This window comes from Neofelis nebulosa, chromosome 5 (genome assembly GCF_028018385.1).
Source record: "Neofelis nebulosa isolate mNeoNeb1 chromosome 5, mNeoNeb1.pri, whole genome shotgun sequence".
In the NCBI taxonomy this organism is placed as follows: Eukaryota; Metazoa; Chordata; class Mammalia; order Carnivora; family Felidae; genus Neofelis; species Neofelis nebulosa.
This window is the reverse complement of record NC_080786.1, coordinates 51,147,448-51,164,043: the sequence shown is the minus strand read 5'-3', so window position 1 is coordinate 51,164,043 and position 16,596 is coordinate 51,147,448. Positions and strand designations below refer to the sequence as shown.

General features: G+C 35.4%; 1 protein-coding gene across 8 annotated transcripts in view; it reads right to left on the bottom strand.

Moving 5' to 3' along the window:
- The window catches only part of LEKR1 (leucine, glutamate and lysine rich 1), a 231,856-nt gene that overhangs the window by 64,821 nt on the left and 150,439 nt on the right, over nt 1-16,596 (bottom strand). For all 8 annotated transcript variants that reach the window (XR_009261914.1, XR_009261913.1, XR_009261911.1 and 5 more), the window contains 2 exons: nt 13,052-13,145; nt 312-476 (listed from right to left, as the gene is read on the bottom strand). Coding sequence is in view for 1 of the 8 variants with exons in the window: in XM_058730308.1 (XP_058586291.1) it covers nt 312-476; nt 13,052-13,145 (259 nt within the window). In the remaining 7 variants the exon portion in view is untranslated. The remainder of the gene's footprint in view (nt 1-311; nt 477-13,051; nt 13,146-16,596) is intronic.

Here is a 16,596-nt window from a genome sequence, read left to right as displayed (position 1 = left end):
TAATTACGTAAAACATCTCCTTATCATTTAATGTTGGATATTTGAAGTGTTGGAATATTTAGTCATGCTAATTATTAGTTATAAATTTTTGCTGCCTAAAAAATAAGTTTATTGTATGCTGATATGATTTATTTCAGCTACTTATTCTGGAAAATAGCCAAACCATTCTATCCATGTAGCTAAAACCAAGGCACAGTGACTATGAGGAAAGCTACTTGAGTTATAAATATTGTACAGTGTTCTTACAAGGAAATAACCAACATCTATAGTTTGAAACCCATTAAATAATAATGAACATCATAATGACAGACCTTCATTTTTAGTTCCTCTTGTTCTTTCTTATATTTACAGATTATTTCTTGATGTTTTTCCTTTTCAATATCAAGTTCCAGTTTAGCTTCTGCTTTGAAAAGCAGAGCTTGCTCCTCAAACTCAACTAAATGCTGGGCTCTTTCCTTGGCAAGTTCAGCTTCAATCTAGAAAATAGTATTTACCACACATTTAAAACCATTTGACCTTAAGATAAGGAAATTAAGCTTATTTTCAGACTTTAATTAAAAATTTTTAATTCTAATATTAATTATTTTATTAATTGAATTTTTAAATTCTAATATTTAAAAAGAATCTGACTCAGAACTTAACCCAGAAAAAAAATGACCTTGGGTCAAATATTTCAAGATCTTCTAAGACCTTCTAAGCTTTTAAAATGAGTAGAGAAGTTAAAACAATATATTCTGACAGTTTTCAGAAATACTAAAGCTTAGTGTTCTGTACCTTTGTATTATAAACCCAGTCCTTGCCAGAAACCCTATAAGAAAAAAATAAAAAGATTTTGAGCCCTTTAGACTGAGGTCTACTGAAAGCTCAGAGGAGATATAAAATAGAAATGTTGAGTTTTTAAATGATCTTTTCTTGATGAGACCCCAGAAAGTTCTGGAGTCACAGATTATCATTTTAATGTGACTGAGGCCAGAAGGATGATTAAGGTAAAACACAGTCAAGTCAGTGATGCCTGTATCCACATTGGACCCAGATAGAACCATAGCACTGGAAGGGACCGTAGAAATCCCCTGGTTCCATTTCTCAAGCTTCCATGAATTGTGGAAAGAATCAGCAAGGGTTTTGGATTCAGATGGAACTGAGTTTAAATCCTGGCTCTAAACCCTTGGCTCTGCCACTTTCTAGCTGTATAATCTTAAATTGTGACTGTAACCTCTCCTGGTGGAGTTACAACCAGTTCCCTTGGGAATCATTATGAAGATTAAATGGGACAAAACATCTGTGTAAAGTTCTAGCATGAGCAGGGATTAAATAGTCAGTGAAGATTACTCCTATGCTGTGACCCTTCAATCTCTATCACAGAATCTACACTAACCATTGTCTGCTCTGTGCCTCAACACCCCTAGAAACCATAACTCACTCCTTCCCAGCAAGCATTTCCATTTTCAGACAGCACTAAGCATTAGGCAGTTTTTCCTTTAGTTGAGCCAACATCTCTCTCCCTGTGGTTTTTAACCATTGGTTTTGGCTCTGCCTACTGGAGCAAGAGAGAGAACAAACCTATGAGTACTGGAGTCATTCTGGCCTAGTCGTTCATCTAGTGAGATTAGAGAATTCCAGTGACAGGCTGGCTCTAGATTTACATTGTGCCATGATTATAAATTCTTAGAAGGAGTAAATGCCAGATAACTTAGGAGAAAAACTGTCAAATCTGACTTACTGTGACTCTGTGATTCAAACCACTATACAAGGAAGACAGAGGTCAACATGAATTTCTCAGGGAAATACTGAAACCCGGGTACCAGGAAACAGAAGATTTGCTAAGAAAGTTAACAGAAAGTTCTTTAAATTAAATAAAATGCAGATAGAAGACTAGCCCCAGTGTGGGGTCAGTTGAGCTTATTGCACTGGTTAGAGGGCTGAGCATTTCCTTTAAGGAAAAACAATTATGTTTATACTCAATGCAAGGAGTTATTCTGGTTCTCTCAAAGTAAGTTTGTGGGTTGTTTGGGGAAAAGGATGCTAAGGATCATTTAGTAACATGATAGAATTGCTCATTTGTGTTGTGTTCACACTTCTAAAGACAAGGAAAGCCTCAGAGTCTCTCAAAAAAAGAACAGATGTTTTTCTGAATTCCAGGTACTTACATCCACCTGCCTCCTGCTAGCCAATATCTCAATGAGATATACCAGAGGTGTCTCAGATAAACTGAAGCAGAAACCTTTTTTTTTCATATATGAAATTTATTCTCAAATTGGTTTCCATACAACACCCAGTGCTCATCCCAAAAGATGCCCTCCTCAATACCCATCACCTACCTCCCCCCCACCCCCATCAACCCTCAGTTTGTTCTCAGTTTTTAAGAGTCTCTTATGCTTTGTCTCTCTCCCACTCTAACCTCTTTTATTTTTCCTTCCCCTCCCCCATGGGTTTCTGTTAAGTTTCTCAGGATCCACATAAGAGTGAAACCATATGGTATCTGTCTTTCTCTGTATGGCTTATTTCACTTAGCATCACACTCTCCAGTTCCATCCACGTTGCTACAAAGGGCCATCTGAAGCAGAAACCTTAATACGACTGTCTCCCCCTGCCCCCGTTTCTTCCCCAGTCCGAACACGGTAACCACAATCCATCTAGTTATTCAGGTCAGTAACTGGGACATCATTTTTATCTTTCACACCTAACCCGACACCAAGTCCTATTCACCTCCAAAAGATGCCTTGAATTCATTCATTTCTTTTCATTTCCACTCCCGACGCTCTAGTCCTGGCCACTATCACCTCTTCGCTGGCTTCCTTACTGCCACTCCTGCCTCTCTCCAATCTATGACACACACAGCAGGGTGTTCTTTACAAACTATAAACTGGATTATTTTATTCCCTTTTAGTGGTTTCTCAATGCATTACTATAAAATCAAAACTCCTATACATGATTTTCCACTGGGCCACCACCAGCCCATGCAACACTTTTTTGTGAATTGACAAAGCACCCCTTCCTCAGAGGAACACAACCTCATGCTGAGCAGAGCACTTGGTGAGCAGAGCACTGGCTGGATTCCAGCTCTCTTCTCTCCCTTGGCCTGTACTACTGTGCTGGGCACAAGGCAAACACTGTTTATGGCAGCCCTGAACTTCTCCAACCTGACTTTCACTTTCCCCATTTGATCACAGCCCCGTGCTCCAACCATGTTGGAATAGATGAGTCAAGAGCACATGAAAGGAGGATATCAAGTGCAAAACATTTGAAAAACTCGCAAGGTGTAACTTTAAGAGTTAATAGCTCACAAGATGCCTTGATACTATTAAAAAAAAAAACAACTAAATAAACACGTTTTGAGAAGCTGAAGAAAAATGTGTGCCAAGGTACTAAAATAGCAAGTATTCAAAAAATTCCTTGTGTGGCTAATTGGTAGAGTTGAATTGTTATTTTAGGACAAAAAGACATCTTTCATAATAAGGACTGATTGCTCAAATTAAGAGAACAAAAAGATATCCAGACTAGGTGGGACAGGACAAACTATGAATTAGATGACAGAAAGACTTTAGAAGGACTTTTAAAAACATTATTTAAATTAATTATGGGAAAGAGGTCATTTAGGAAACCAGTAGAGTCCCTTGATGAAGATGGAGCATTAAGTACTCAGGGAAGAAAAGAAGGCAGCTGGTGGATTGAATGAGTAGAATGTTCTGTTCTGAGGCAGGTAGCAGGGAGATCTTCTTGCTCCTGAACTATTCCTTGGAATGAATACTTATAGGTAAAGAGAGAGAGAGAGGGAGCGAGAAAGGAAGAAGGGAAAGAAAGAGCATGAGGATAGAAGAGAGCAGAGTGATTTTACTATCACTGATTTGATTTTTAGTTTGCACAACCAGAGAAAGAGAAGCACAGTGACAAGCTTCAGGAGGGATTTCTAAATGTTTAAGGAAGCTTCAAGGCCATCTGAAAGTTTTGACACTGTAGCATAGAGAGATGATACTATTGGTTCCTTCATAATCTGAATAGTTTGAACAAAATGAGAAGCCCACAAACACAAGGATTTTCTTAAGCCAGTATATTGTCATTGAGAAGATGAATTCATGCCAAATTATCACGTTTATATTTTTTACATATTGATAGAAGCTGTTTAAAATATCCTAGATGAGAGGTGCCTGGGTGGCTCAGTCAGTTGAGTGTCAGACTTCAGCTCAGGTCATGATCTCACTGTGCCTGAGTTTAGGCCCCACGTCAGGCTTTGTGCTGACAGCTCAGAGCCTGGAGCCTGTTTCAGATTCTGTGTCTTCCTCTCACTCTGCCCTCTCCCCACTCATGCTCTATCTCTGTCTCTCCTTCTCTCTCTCTCTCTCTCAAAAATAATAAACATTAAAAAAATTAAAATATCCTAGATGAAAATAAATAAATAAATAAATAAATAAATAAATAAATAAAATCTCTTAGATGAAAGAACTTATGCTTATACAAAATAAATGAATTTGGTGATGGTGCTTATATAAAATACAAACTACTTTATATAATAACTAATAGTAATTTTCATAATCACGGGGAAATTCTGATTTCTAAAACAATAGCACTGCTGGGGATTCACTCAAGGGATACAGGAGTGCTGATGCGTAGGGGCACTTGCACCCCAATGTTTATAGCAGCACTTTCAACAATAGCCAAATTATGGGAAGAGCCTAAATGTCCATCAACTTATGAATGGATAAAGAAGATGTGGTTTATATATACAATGGAATACTACTTGGCAATGAGATCTGGCCATTTGTAGCAACATGGATGGAACTGGAGAGTATTATGCTAAGTGAAATAAGTCAGTCAGAGAAAGACAGATACCATATGTTTTCACTCATATGTGGATCCTGAGAAAATTAACAGAAGGCCAGAGGGGGAGGGGAAGGGGGAAAAAAAAGTTACAGAGAGGGAAGGAGGCAAACCATAGGAGACTCTTAAATACTGAGAACAAACTGAGGGTTGATGGGGGTGGGGGAGAGGGGAAAGTGGGTGATGGGCATTGAGGAGGGCACCTGTTGGGATGAGTACCGGGTGTTGTATGGAAACCAATTTGACAATAAATTATATAAAAAAATAAAATAAAACAAAAGCATGAGTAATATATGAACTCAAGAGTTACACAAATAAAATAAATTGCTATCTGTGTACACATTACAGGTTTGAGTTTTTCTGCTTTTTATTTATCCATATCCCCCGTTAGCTCAAACTCTATCTCCTTGGTGAAGGCTTCCTGATGATTCCATTCTGAGCATGTTGTTTTTAAATTCCTTTTGTATTTGTGTTGATATGCATTATTAGTATAACACCTGTGTCTAACACTGATGTTCAAAATACCATCTTTTCACTATTTTCCAAGTGAGTTATTTGTGGTTGATTCTGAGATAATTTTCCGTCAATGGAGCCAAATAGCATATTGTAACATAATCACTCATTACTGACAATCCCTATAAAAGCAAGGGAATTTCAGATGCCAAAGTAGAAATTAGGTCATTTGTTTATATTTGATGTATCTACATAATTCTTAAAAATATATCTCCTATAAATAAATTTTACTATGTTCTAAAAGTTAAAACAAATGCTGGTTGAAAACTAATAATTCATTATTTATGAACTGACTACTGAATAAATATATTGTAAAAGTAGATGATTATTCAAATACCCAGACTTTGCAGTAAAAAAACAATGCTAAGGAATAGAATATATATTGAAGCCCTGTCAGAAACTGTAAACTCAGGATGAAAGGAGGGAATATTCTCTTAGCACCAATACAAGGTAGGAAGGCTACTTATATTAGCTCATTTAATTCTTGCAACATATAATAATAATAACATAATAATTATTATTCCCACTATCTAGATTACAAAATAGATTCAGAGAGGTTAAGAACCACCACCAAGATCATAGAGTTACTACAAAGGTGGAGAGGTATGCACACTTATTTATTTCTGGTAGACCCCATGGTTCAGCATGTTTTGTTTTTCCATGTAGCCTGTCTCCCCACACATCTACATAGCATAGTGATAAAGGGAATGGACTTGGTATTTATTTAGTTTTGAAATATTTGGTGATCTTTCCAGATAACTTTTTGTTAATAAATTCTAATTTAATTCCACTGTGGTCAGAAAAAATACTTTGTATGTTTTGAATCTTTTTAAAGTTACTGAGAGTTATGTATGCTCCAGAATATGATCCATTTTAATAAATGCCCTATGTGCACTGGAGAAGAATATGTATTCTGTTGTTAAGTGGAGAATTTTACAAAAATCAATTAGGTCATGTTTATTAAAAGTGTTGTTTGGGGCGCCTGGGTGGCGCAGTCGGTTAAGCGTCCGACTTCAGCCAGGTCACGATCTCGCGCTCCGTGAGTTCGAGCCCCGCGTCAGGCTCTGGGCTGATGGCTCGGAGCCTGGAGCCTGTTTCCGATTCTGTGTCTCCCTCTCTCTCTGCCCCTCCCCCGTTCATGCTCTGTCTCTCTCTGTCCCAAAAATAAATTAAAAAACGTTGAAAAAAAAAAATTTAAAAGTGTTGTTCAATATATCTCTTAAAAATAAATAATTATAAAAATTATTATACTACTTTACATACTATATATCTTTACTAATTTTCTAGATATTTTTGTATCAATTATCATTGAGAGAGGGCTATCATTGACATCTCTTATCTAATTTTGGATTTGTCTATTTCTCCTTGCTGTTCTGTCAAATTTTTCTTAATTTTAAAATTAATTTAAAAATTATTAGGTGAATAAATATCTGGGATTATTATGTCCTCTTGGTGAACTGACAATCTGTTTAATAATATGAAATCAACTTCATAATCCCTGCTAATATTCAAAATATTCTAATATCTTTGCTTTGAAATTTACTTCATAAATATAATACATATATTTACATATATGTAATATACATAAATAAATATAAGCAGATACATAAATATAAACATAGTTCTAGCTTTCTTTTAATTTGTGTTAGCATATATTTTATTTGTGTTATGCATCCTTTATTTTAACTTACTTGTTAAGACATTTCTTTGTATTAAAGTGTATTTTGTTGGAGGGAAAATACAGTAGAGTCTTGCATTTTTATCAAACATGACAATCCTATCATGTAATGGAGATAGTTAGACCAGGGCTCTGCAAACTATGGCCCACTGACTAAATTCAGCCATGCCCATTCATTTGTATATTGTCTATGGCTGTTTTTAAGCAACAATGGGCAGAGTTGAGCGGTCGCAACAGACAGCCTATGCCCCACAAAGCAAAGATATTTATTAACCAGTCCTTTATAGAAAAAGTTTGCTCCCAGTTTAGATGACTTACATTTAACTTGATTATTGATATGATTAGCTTTAAATCTATTTTGTTATATGCTGTTTGGCCCATCTCATCTCTTTTCCTTTTTTTTTTTTTTTGTCTTCTTCTGACTTAGGTTTTTTTTTTTTTTTTAATTCAATTTTATTTCCTTTGCTGGTTTGTTGGCTATAATTCTTTTTCTACTTCTGTGGTTGCTTTAGAATTTATAGAATACATCTTTAACTTAATGCAGTCTATCTTCTAGTGATTTATCATGTCATGTATTGAATTAAGAATCTCACAACAGTATACTTCCATTTTTCCCTTCTTAGACATTGTGTTATTTTTGTAATATATGTTGCTTCTACGTGTTATAACTCTCACATAAGGTTGTTAATATTTTTGTTTCAAAGTTAATTATATTTTAAAGAAATTCATATAATTAAAAGACTCATATATTTATCCACATTAGAAGGTCCAATCTGCCGTCAATACCGTTTCTGATATACTGCATTCCTTTGTGTGGATCCATATTTCCATGTGGTATAATTTTTCTTTTGACCAAAGTCCTTCTTTTAACATTTCTCATAGTGTGGGTGTGCTGGTGATATATTTGCTCAGCTTTTTCATTTCTGAAAGTCTATTTCATCCTCATATTTGAAAGATATTTTCACTTTGTTTGGAATTCTAGATTGGCAGCATGCACCCCCAGGCCCCTCATTCTTCCAGTACTTTCAATCCCACCTTCCTCTTGCTTATATTGTCTTTGATGAAAAAACTGCTGTAATCCTCACCTTTGTTCCTCTCTATATAATATGTCTATTATTCTCTGGTTGTTTTTAAGATTTTCTTTTTATCACTATTTTGAGCAATTAGATTATAATGTTCCTTGGTGTGTTTGAGGTTTGTTGAGCTTCTTGCATGTGTGGGTTTATAGTTTTCATTAACTCTTAAATTTTTCAGCCATTATTTCTTCAAATATTTTTTCTGTCCTTTCTTCTCTTTCTTGTCCTTTGGGGATTCCAAATATGCATATATTAGTCCATTTAAATTTGTCTCATAGCTCCCTGATGTTCTTGTTTGTTTGTTTTGAGTTTTCAATTTTTGTTTCAATTGCTGTGTGTTCAATTTCACTAAACTTTTCTTTTGAAAGGTCTAATCTGATATTAATCCCATCTAGTGTACTTTTCATCTTAGATATTGTTCTTTTCATCTCTAGAGGTTCATTTTAGATCTTTTTTATATCTCCCATATCTCTACTTAACATGATCAATTTTTCCCCCAGATTTTGGACAAATGGAATCCTGTTATCATAACTGTTTTAATGTCTTTGTCTGCTAATTCTAATACCTGTGCCTTTCTAAGTCAGTTTTTATTAATTGATTTTTCTCTCATTATGAGTTACTCTCATTATGAGTTTTCCTGTTTTGTTTGTTTTGTTTTGAATGGCAACTTTTGATTGAATGCCACGCATTGTAAATTTTACCTCATTAGATGCTGAATATTTCTGTATTCCTATGAATATTATTGAACTCTGTTGTGGGATGCAGTTAAGTTTATTGGAATCACCGTGAGTTTTTTAGTTCTTCCTTTGAAAATTGTTAGGCAGGATCAGCTCAGCATTTAGTCTAGGGCTAATTTTTCCTTACTGCTGATGCAAAACTCTTCTGAGAACTTTACCCAGTGCCCTATAAATTATAAGTTTTCCAGTCTGGCCATGTGTGAGCATTTGGTACTCCCCTTTAGTCCCCTTTTCATGGGTCTTTCTCTGCCTTTGAGTAGTTTCCCCACACATATGCATTAACCATGCATATACTTTATGGGAACTCTTCGTAGATCTCCAGCATTATTTCTGTGTGCAGCTTTCCCCTGAGAACACTACCCTGTGAATTCTAGCCACCTTGATCTCTCAGGTCTCCTCAACTCAAAGAATCTGCCAAACTACCTAGATTCACACTTCCTGTATTGTGGCCTTAAATTTCTTTCAAGGAACGAAGTCTGGGCAATCACAGAACTCACCTCATTTGTCTCTCATCTATAAGAATCATTGTTTGATATCTAGTGTCTTCAAACCATTGTTTTCTATCTTGTTCCCAATGGTTTACTTGTTTAGGAGGGAAGGTAAATCTGGTTCCTGCTAGTTCATATAAGTCAAATGCAGAAGTTTTTGCATTTTGTATTTAGCTCTCATCCCCCACCCTGCCCAGGTTTGTATTGGTTCTCATTTCCTGGCTATATAACCTTGGCAACTTACATAAAATCTCTGAGCCTTATTTTTTTCCATGTGCAAATGGGAATAATAATTTTATAATAATTAAAATTACATTTATGGAAAGCATTGAGCACCAGGCCTAGCATATAGTAAACACTCTAATTAATGGAGACTATTTTTATTATCCTGATTAAAGGTTTAAGTCATATGATATTTGCAGGCTATTCCAGATCTAAAATTTTATGATTTCATTAATTCAATTTTGAAAATTACACGGTATAATTTTAAAAATTAAAGTGTGCTCTCACTATTGTTTTTAGTCATATATTTATAACGCATAAATGAAAATTGATATTTTTACGACAAGCTCATCTGTGTACATTTTGTTATTTTATAAGCAATCCTTTTAAATTTCATTAATAGTACACAAAAACACATTAGGAATTATTCAGCCATTTGGCTCTTCTATTTGAAGAACTTGATATTTTTTTGGTTTGCCTCCTTTGATGCTGGAATCGCCTACTTCTTGAGGTAAACTACCCCCCTCCCTTGGGTTTTCACTATTAATCCAGTTGCTCAGCCAGGAGGTAAGGTTCTGTTTGTTTGTTTGTTTTAATATTGGGTTATATCAAGTTCTTATTCAAAACAGACGAGCCAAATGGCTGAATAATTCCTAATGTGTTTTAGTGTACTACGAATGAAATTTAAAAGGATAGCTTATAAAATAACAAAATGTACAGGGATGAACTTGTCATAAAATAATGGGTTTTAAACGCTTTATGTACTATTTAAAATGAGGTCAATGGTAATACAATTCTAAAATGTTCCTAAATGTGATGATATCTTAGTAATAATCTAAGAAAATATTTGGTTGGAATTTGTTTATTGCACTACAAAGTAATAGTCAATACATGACTATCACTTAATGTCAGCACTCTGGCTATAGGAAATTTCTTAATTACAAAAGTTTTAACTGAAAAGTACCAACACTGTTAACTTGGAACCAATTTTAAATGTTCACCATACACAGTAATTTATTTTCTTCACATCAAAGAATACTTGAAATAAACAAAAATCTATGGCAATTGGTAAATATACAGTTATTTTAAAATGTGCCATCTTTGTTGCATAGCAACTATTGATTCTATTATGTGCTTTTTACATACTCTAAAATAATTAAGCAGAGGCACAAATTGCTATCTACTCTTTTTGAATGCTAAAAACACTTAAGTTATGAAGTTTATTCTAATATGTGTATTATATATTTGTAAAGGGAACATTTCATTCCTACACAAAGGCACAGTGACCCAAGAAAGAGATGACAGTGTCATAGCAGTGATTCTCCTTTCTCATGAGAGGACTTTTAGGGAACTTTTTATTCATAGTCTCAATAACTAACACAGCCAAGACCTAATTATCATTCCTTGGCTTTACTGGTCTAGATCTGGATTTACTGCCAAGCTAAATTATAAGATTTATTAGTAAGAAGTCATGTCCTCTCAACAAAATGAAATGCCCATTTATATCATAGAAAATTATACATGCCAAAATATGTCTATGATACAATTAATTTATGAGAATGATATCATGGTCTCAGTAGGAACTTAGAAAATCTTACATAGGTTTATTTGCATCATCAAATTAACAGCATGAAGCAAGATCATAATACTTTTTTATATGATCAGATGCTAACACTAACTTGGTCTACTTGTGTTAGCACCTCATGGACAGGGTACAGTAAGAAGCAGTATAAGAAGAGATCATAAATGCAGAGACTTCTACAGTATATTGTATTTGAAAGTCCTTCAGGGGTGTGACCAAGGAGATAAAGAACTTCTATACAAGCAAAGGCTGGAAGTTTCACTCTATCGGTCTAAGAGGAGCTCAGGCATTTGAGGGAAGGGAAGAATCTGTGACTCTCTATTCACACTAATTCCGTCAGTGAAAGTTCTGCAACAAAAGATGAGATGTTTACAATATCTCTTCATACATACTGCCAAATTGCTCCCAAAGGGTTGCTGTAACTTTCAGCCCGTTGAACAGTGAGTATGAAAGATTACCTTACTAGACTTTGCCACAATGCCAAAACCGCTCTGTCAACTGGATGGGTAAAAAAATAATCTCTCATTGTTTTAATTTGCCTTTTTTGGATTGCTGGTTAGGTTGATCATCTTTTTTGTATTTTTAAACATGGGTTGGTAAGGATGGAGGAAGTGACTAAGAATAGCCAATTGAGTACCCCAAGACTAATAAAAATTCAAAAAATGTGGGCTTTAGGAGATGGAAAAGAAAAAGCCCATACTTCAAAATAAGAATGAGCCACTTAGAGCAACCGTTAGGCTATTCTTAAGTTTTAATTGTTGCCTCTATGGAGCTGTTGTTCTAGTGATCATTTCTCTTACAGCCTGAGTGTGCTATCCCTGAGGGACAAGGGAAGTGAGATTCATATGTAGAGGGCCAGTAATGCCTGTGTATGGCCAACTGAGTAAATATTGGAAATGAAAGTGAAAAATTTAGATCTCATGTGAGCCAGCAACGATATCTAAAGGGTCTAAGTTTGGTGGATGGTAGAGTGAAGAGTCCAGGTGGAGATGTTAGTTTGAATGTACTCACTGCTTATTGCTTGAGGTTACAAGTTATAGGGTCTGGTCACCAAGGAGAAGAATCTGATATAACCAAACAGGTTGTCGGGGCTTAAGTCAAGCAATCTGAATTTCAGTAGCTAGCTCTAGTACTAGATGCAAATTTATAATGGTATCAAAAAACCAAGGATGAAGGCTAGTGCTAGGGATAGGTATCAGTTGGGCAAGAGAAAGAGTTGGAAAGGCTTCAGGACATTGTTCAGGATAAGGTCCAGGGATCAATCAAGGAGTATCAGAAGTTTATGACAGGGAGATCATGGTTATAGTCTCAATGACTAGAGTTGTACATGGCCTGAGAAGATAGGGACCAACAATTTTTAGAATATTATTTGAATTCCTTAAAATTATTAAATACATATTTATTACTGAAACTTTGAAAAATTTAGAGAAGTCCAAAGCCAACAATCAATGCATTTTTCAATCCTCTAAGAGAAAATATTTTCCTTATAAAGAGTGAGCTAAATGCTTTCCTTTTACTTTGCCAAAAGTTCATAACTGAGTAATCCTGTCATTTTCCATTCTCTTACATTATCTTCTTAAAAGCAGAGAAATTACAAGAATGAATTAATATTCCCCTGCTTTTAAGGATGTGGTCAAAGGCAGATTCTGTCACTTTACAGGAAAAAGGTAAATATTTGAAAATAAAAATTAAACTTTTACATGAGAACTAGGGGCCATCTTAATTTTACAAGTTTTAAAATTCTGTTCTTACCTTTTTATTTCCTATTATGTTGTCTAGTATTATGGAAAAGACACACATTATAAGTATGTTTGGCCTAGGAAATTCCAGAAGGAATCAAAATGTGCATAGAAGCAAAGATATCCGGAATAGTCTCCTGGCAAACAGAATTTTGAAAAAGCAAATAAGACACATGCTGATGAAAGTTACATTATCATTACCTTCTCTCTCCAGTTATCATCATTCAGCAGCTTCTGTCTAAGGGTTTCCTGCAGCTGCTCGATGCTTTTCTGATGTGAAATCAGCATTAATTCCCTGAAAACCATAAACCCAACAAATGAATCAAGACTCACCCTGACACTCTTCCTAAATTGCAGTTCCTGGCTCAGAGAATAGTATTTCACAACTTAGTCTGTTTATTCTCTTTAACAATATAAATACTACCATTAGATAATATTTTAACCATTCACAGAAATTTACAAACACTGCATACAAGGTAAGTATTTTATCAGTATTTTTCTCCTAATTTTTGCTTAATAAGTTATGTTATTATTTTTGCATGAAATAGTAACAACATATGTGGAGTCATAAATATAATAAAACATCACACATCGTGGTTCCAAAGTTTATGACTAAATTCTAACACTAGACGATATTTTGTTTCCTTAAAAAAAGAAAATATGTTGGGATATGCCATAAAATCAACACAGGTTGGTAGTTCTTGCTAGATTTATTTTTCTTTTACCTGTCTCAAGTACTGATAGGAACAAACCAAATTAAGGAGAGGGTAGTGTTTGAGAACTGGTATAGTACAAAACATATTAGAAAATTGGAAACAAAAAACATTTTAATATTTTAATCCATATAAATGGACCTTTAAAAAAAATTATTAGAGAGTGAGCGAGCAGAGAAGGTGGCAGAGAGAGAGGGAGACAGAGAATCCCAAGCAGGCTCCATGCTGTCAGCACAAAGCCCAACGTGGGGACTGAACCCATGAACCATGAGATCATGACCCAAGTGGAAACCAAGAGTCATACACTTAACCAACTGAGCCACCTAGGCGCCCCCATATGAATGGATCTTAAAGCTTAGTTCATAATCCTCTGGGTGGAGGTAAGAGCAAAAGATTCATAAGAGCTTTTTTTTTTTTTTTTAATGTTTATTCTTGAGAAAGAGACAGAGTATGAGCAGAGGAGGGGCAGAGAGAGAGGGAGACACAGAACTGGAAGCAGGCTCCAGGCTCTGAGCTGTCAGCACAAAGCCTGATGTGGGGCTCAAACCCAGGAACCATGAGACCATGACCTGAGCCGAAGTCGGACGCTTAACTGACTGAGCCACCCAGGTGCCCCATAAGAGCATTTCACAGGGAGGGGCACTGAAATTAAGTCTTTGGATATCACTAGTGGCAAAACTGCACCTGTTGATTAGGGTTCCTTCCCTTTTCTATAATCATGACCTTCCTTAGTTTCCGTACAGGTGATTCTTCTCCATTGCTTATTCCTCTTTCTAATCTCTTTGTTTTCCATCATCACCCTGTTCCTTTTAGTTCTGACTCCTTTCTCAAAACTGTGACTTTCATTTATTACTACCTGTTGGACATTGCCACACTAATGATCCATTAACACCAGATACATCAAAAAAACAAATTCACCATCACCTGCTGCAATCTTGCTTTTCTTTTTGACTTCTGAAAATCTTCAGGAGTCCAAATCTTTGGTTTGAAATCTCTGAGTTCTCTCTAACTCTTGCTTCTCCATGTTCTACTACATCCGTTCAAGACCAAATTCTATATTTTACTTCCTGAGTGCACCTCAAACTATTTCCTCTCTTCCTTTCCCACCAACAACTGCCTTAAGGTTCTTGACTTTATCTCTCACCTATAGTATTATTACAGACCTTCAATCTATGTCTTGTTTTCTTTTCTAGTCTCACTCTTACAATATTATCACACGTTTTTTACCATAATAAAAATAGTGCCTACATTTCTAGGCTAGAAAATTTTAAGGACACAAGCATAAGAAGACATGTTTGACGTGGTAACCAGGATAATGAGTATCATTTAAGGGAAGCAGATTGAAAAAAAAAAAAAAGCTCCCAGACTTCTCTTTCCAGAAGTATGTTGGACTAGGTAACTTGACAACTTTCCTACTTAAAATAAGTAAACATTTTTTGAGGTAGGGGGCACAAGTGGGTGAGGGGGCAGAGAGAGAATCCCATGAGAGGCAGAGGGAGAATCCCACAAGGGGCATGGAGAGCAGGGGGGAGAGAGAGAGAGAGAGAAGCGGGGTTCACCCAAAATGGGGCTCATGGTTTTTTTTTCCCTGAAACAGGGCTCGTGCTCACCCAAAGTGGGGCTTGTGTTCACCTGAAGCAGGGCCCAAGCTCACCCAATGCAGGACTCAAACTCACAACTGTGAGATCATGACCTGAGCTGAAGTCAGATGCTTAACCAACTGAGCCACCCAGGCGCCCAATTAAACATTTTTTAACTTCTGAAAAAATCTTTAAATTCATCAGTGAGCCGGACAAAATGTGGGAAGGATGCGAAGAACAAAACTCAAGTGAAAGAACAGAAGGATATGAGTAGAAACCTATTGAAATATGAATAAACTGTAGTTTAGTTAATTATCAACAATTAGCTAAATGTATTACACCAATGTTAGTTTCTTAGTTTTTACAGATGTGTCATGGTTATAAAAAATGGGCCAAGGAGAAACATAAACCCTCTCTGTACTGTCTTTGTAACTTTTCTATAAATATAAAACTATTCCAAACTAAACCTTAAAAAAGTGAAGCAAAAGGAAGAACCTCCAACTATAAGTAGAGCATTGAAAGCAACTCTCACCTTGAAGGTACTTTCCGAATCTGATGAACTTGAGCTTTAAATTTCACAGCCATGAAGGGCTCAAGAGAGAAGAGTCTACCAGTAAACTCACCTGCATAAATCTCAAAGAGCTGCATGTGTAACATATGTGTGAAATTCACACCTAGCATGTGTAAAATTCAAATAACATCTCTCAAGGTACAAAAGGAAAATTACTGGTTTTGAATATGGGTGCTAGGTAGAGGGAAAGATATATATCTCTCACAAGAATCTGTAAACACACACTAACCCTAATGCAGGTTTGTATTGTGAATTCACACTACCTGAGTGGCTCAAAGAGCTTCACGTTGAAAAGATATTTTATAGTGGTAATAGGTTAACTTTGCCTCCAGATGCCTGGTAGGAAAAACAGGTAGGAAAAACACTGATATTTTCAGGAGCAATCTATCTTCAATCTGGGACTCAAAGATTTTCTACAGATAAAGAGTCAAAATCTATGAGATAATAATTTTTTTTTAAAAAAATCACAAAACTGTAAAAGAAAAAAAAAGCCAGTAAGAGAAAGAATAAGACATAATGACAGCATAATTAAACTCATACTTTCTAAAGTTTTGAATTTTCAGATAGAATATAAAATCAGATGTTCAAAGAAATAAAGGATTGATTTAAATGACTAATGAAATATGAAAAAGAACCCAATCCAACTTGCAGAAATTAAAAATATAATAATCAAAATGAAAAACAGTGCATGGTCCTGTAGCAGATTATTCACAGCTAAAAAAAATGAAGTAATACACTAAAAGGGAGATTTAAAGAAATTATATAGAGTGCAGTACAGGAAGTGGAAAATATAAAAGAGAAGTTGATATATGGTGGATAGAGTGAAGGATCTAATATGTATCTATTCATTATTCAGAAAGAGAGAAAAGGGGGAAGAAGCAA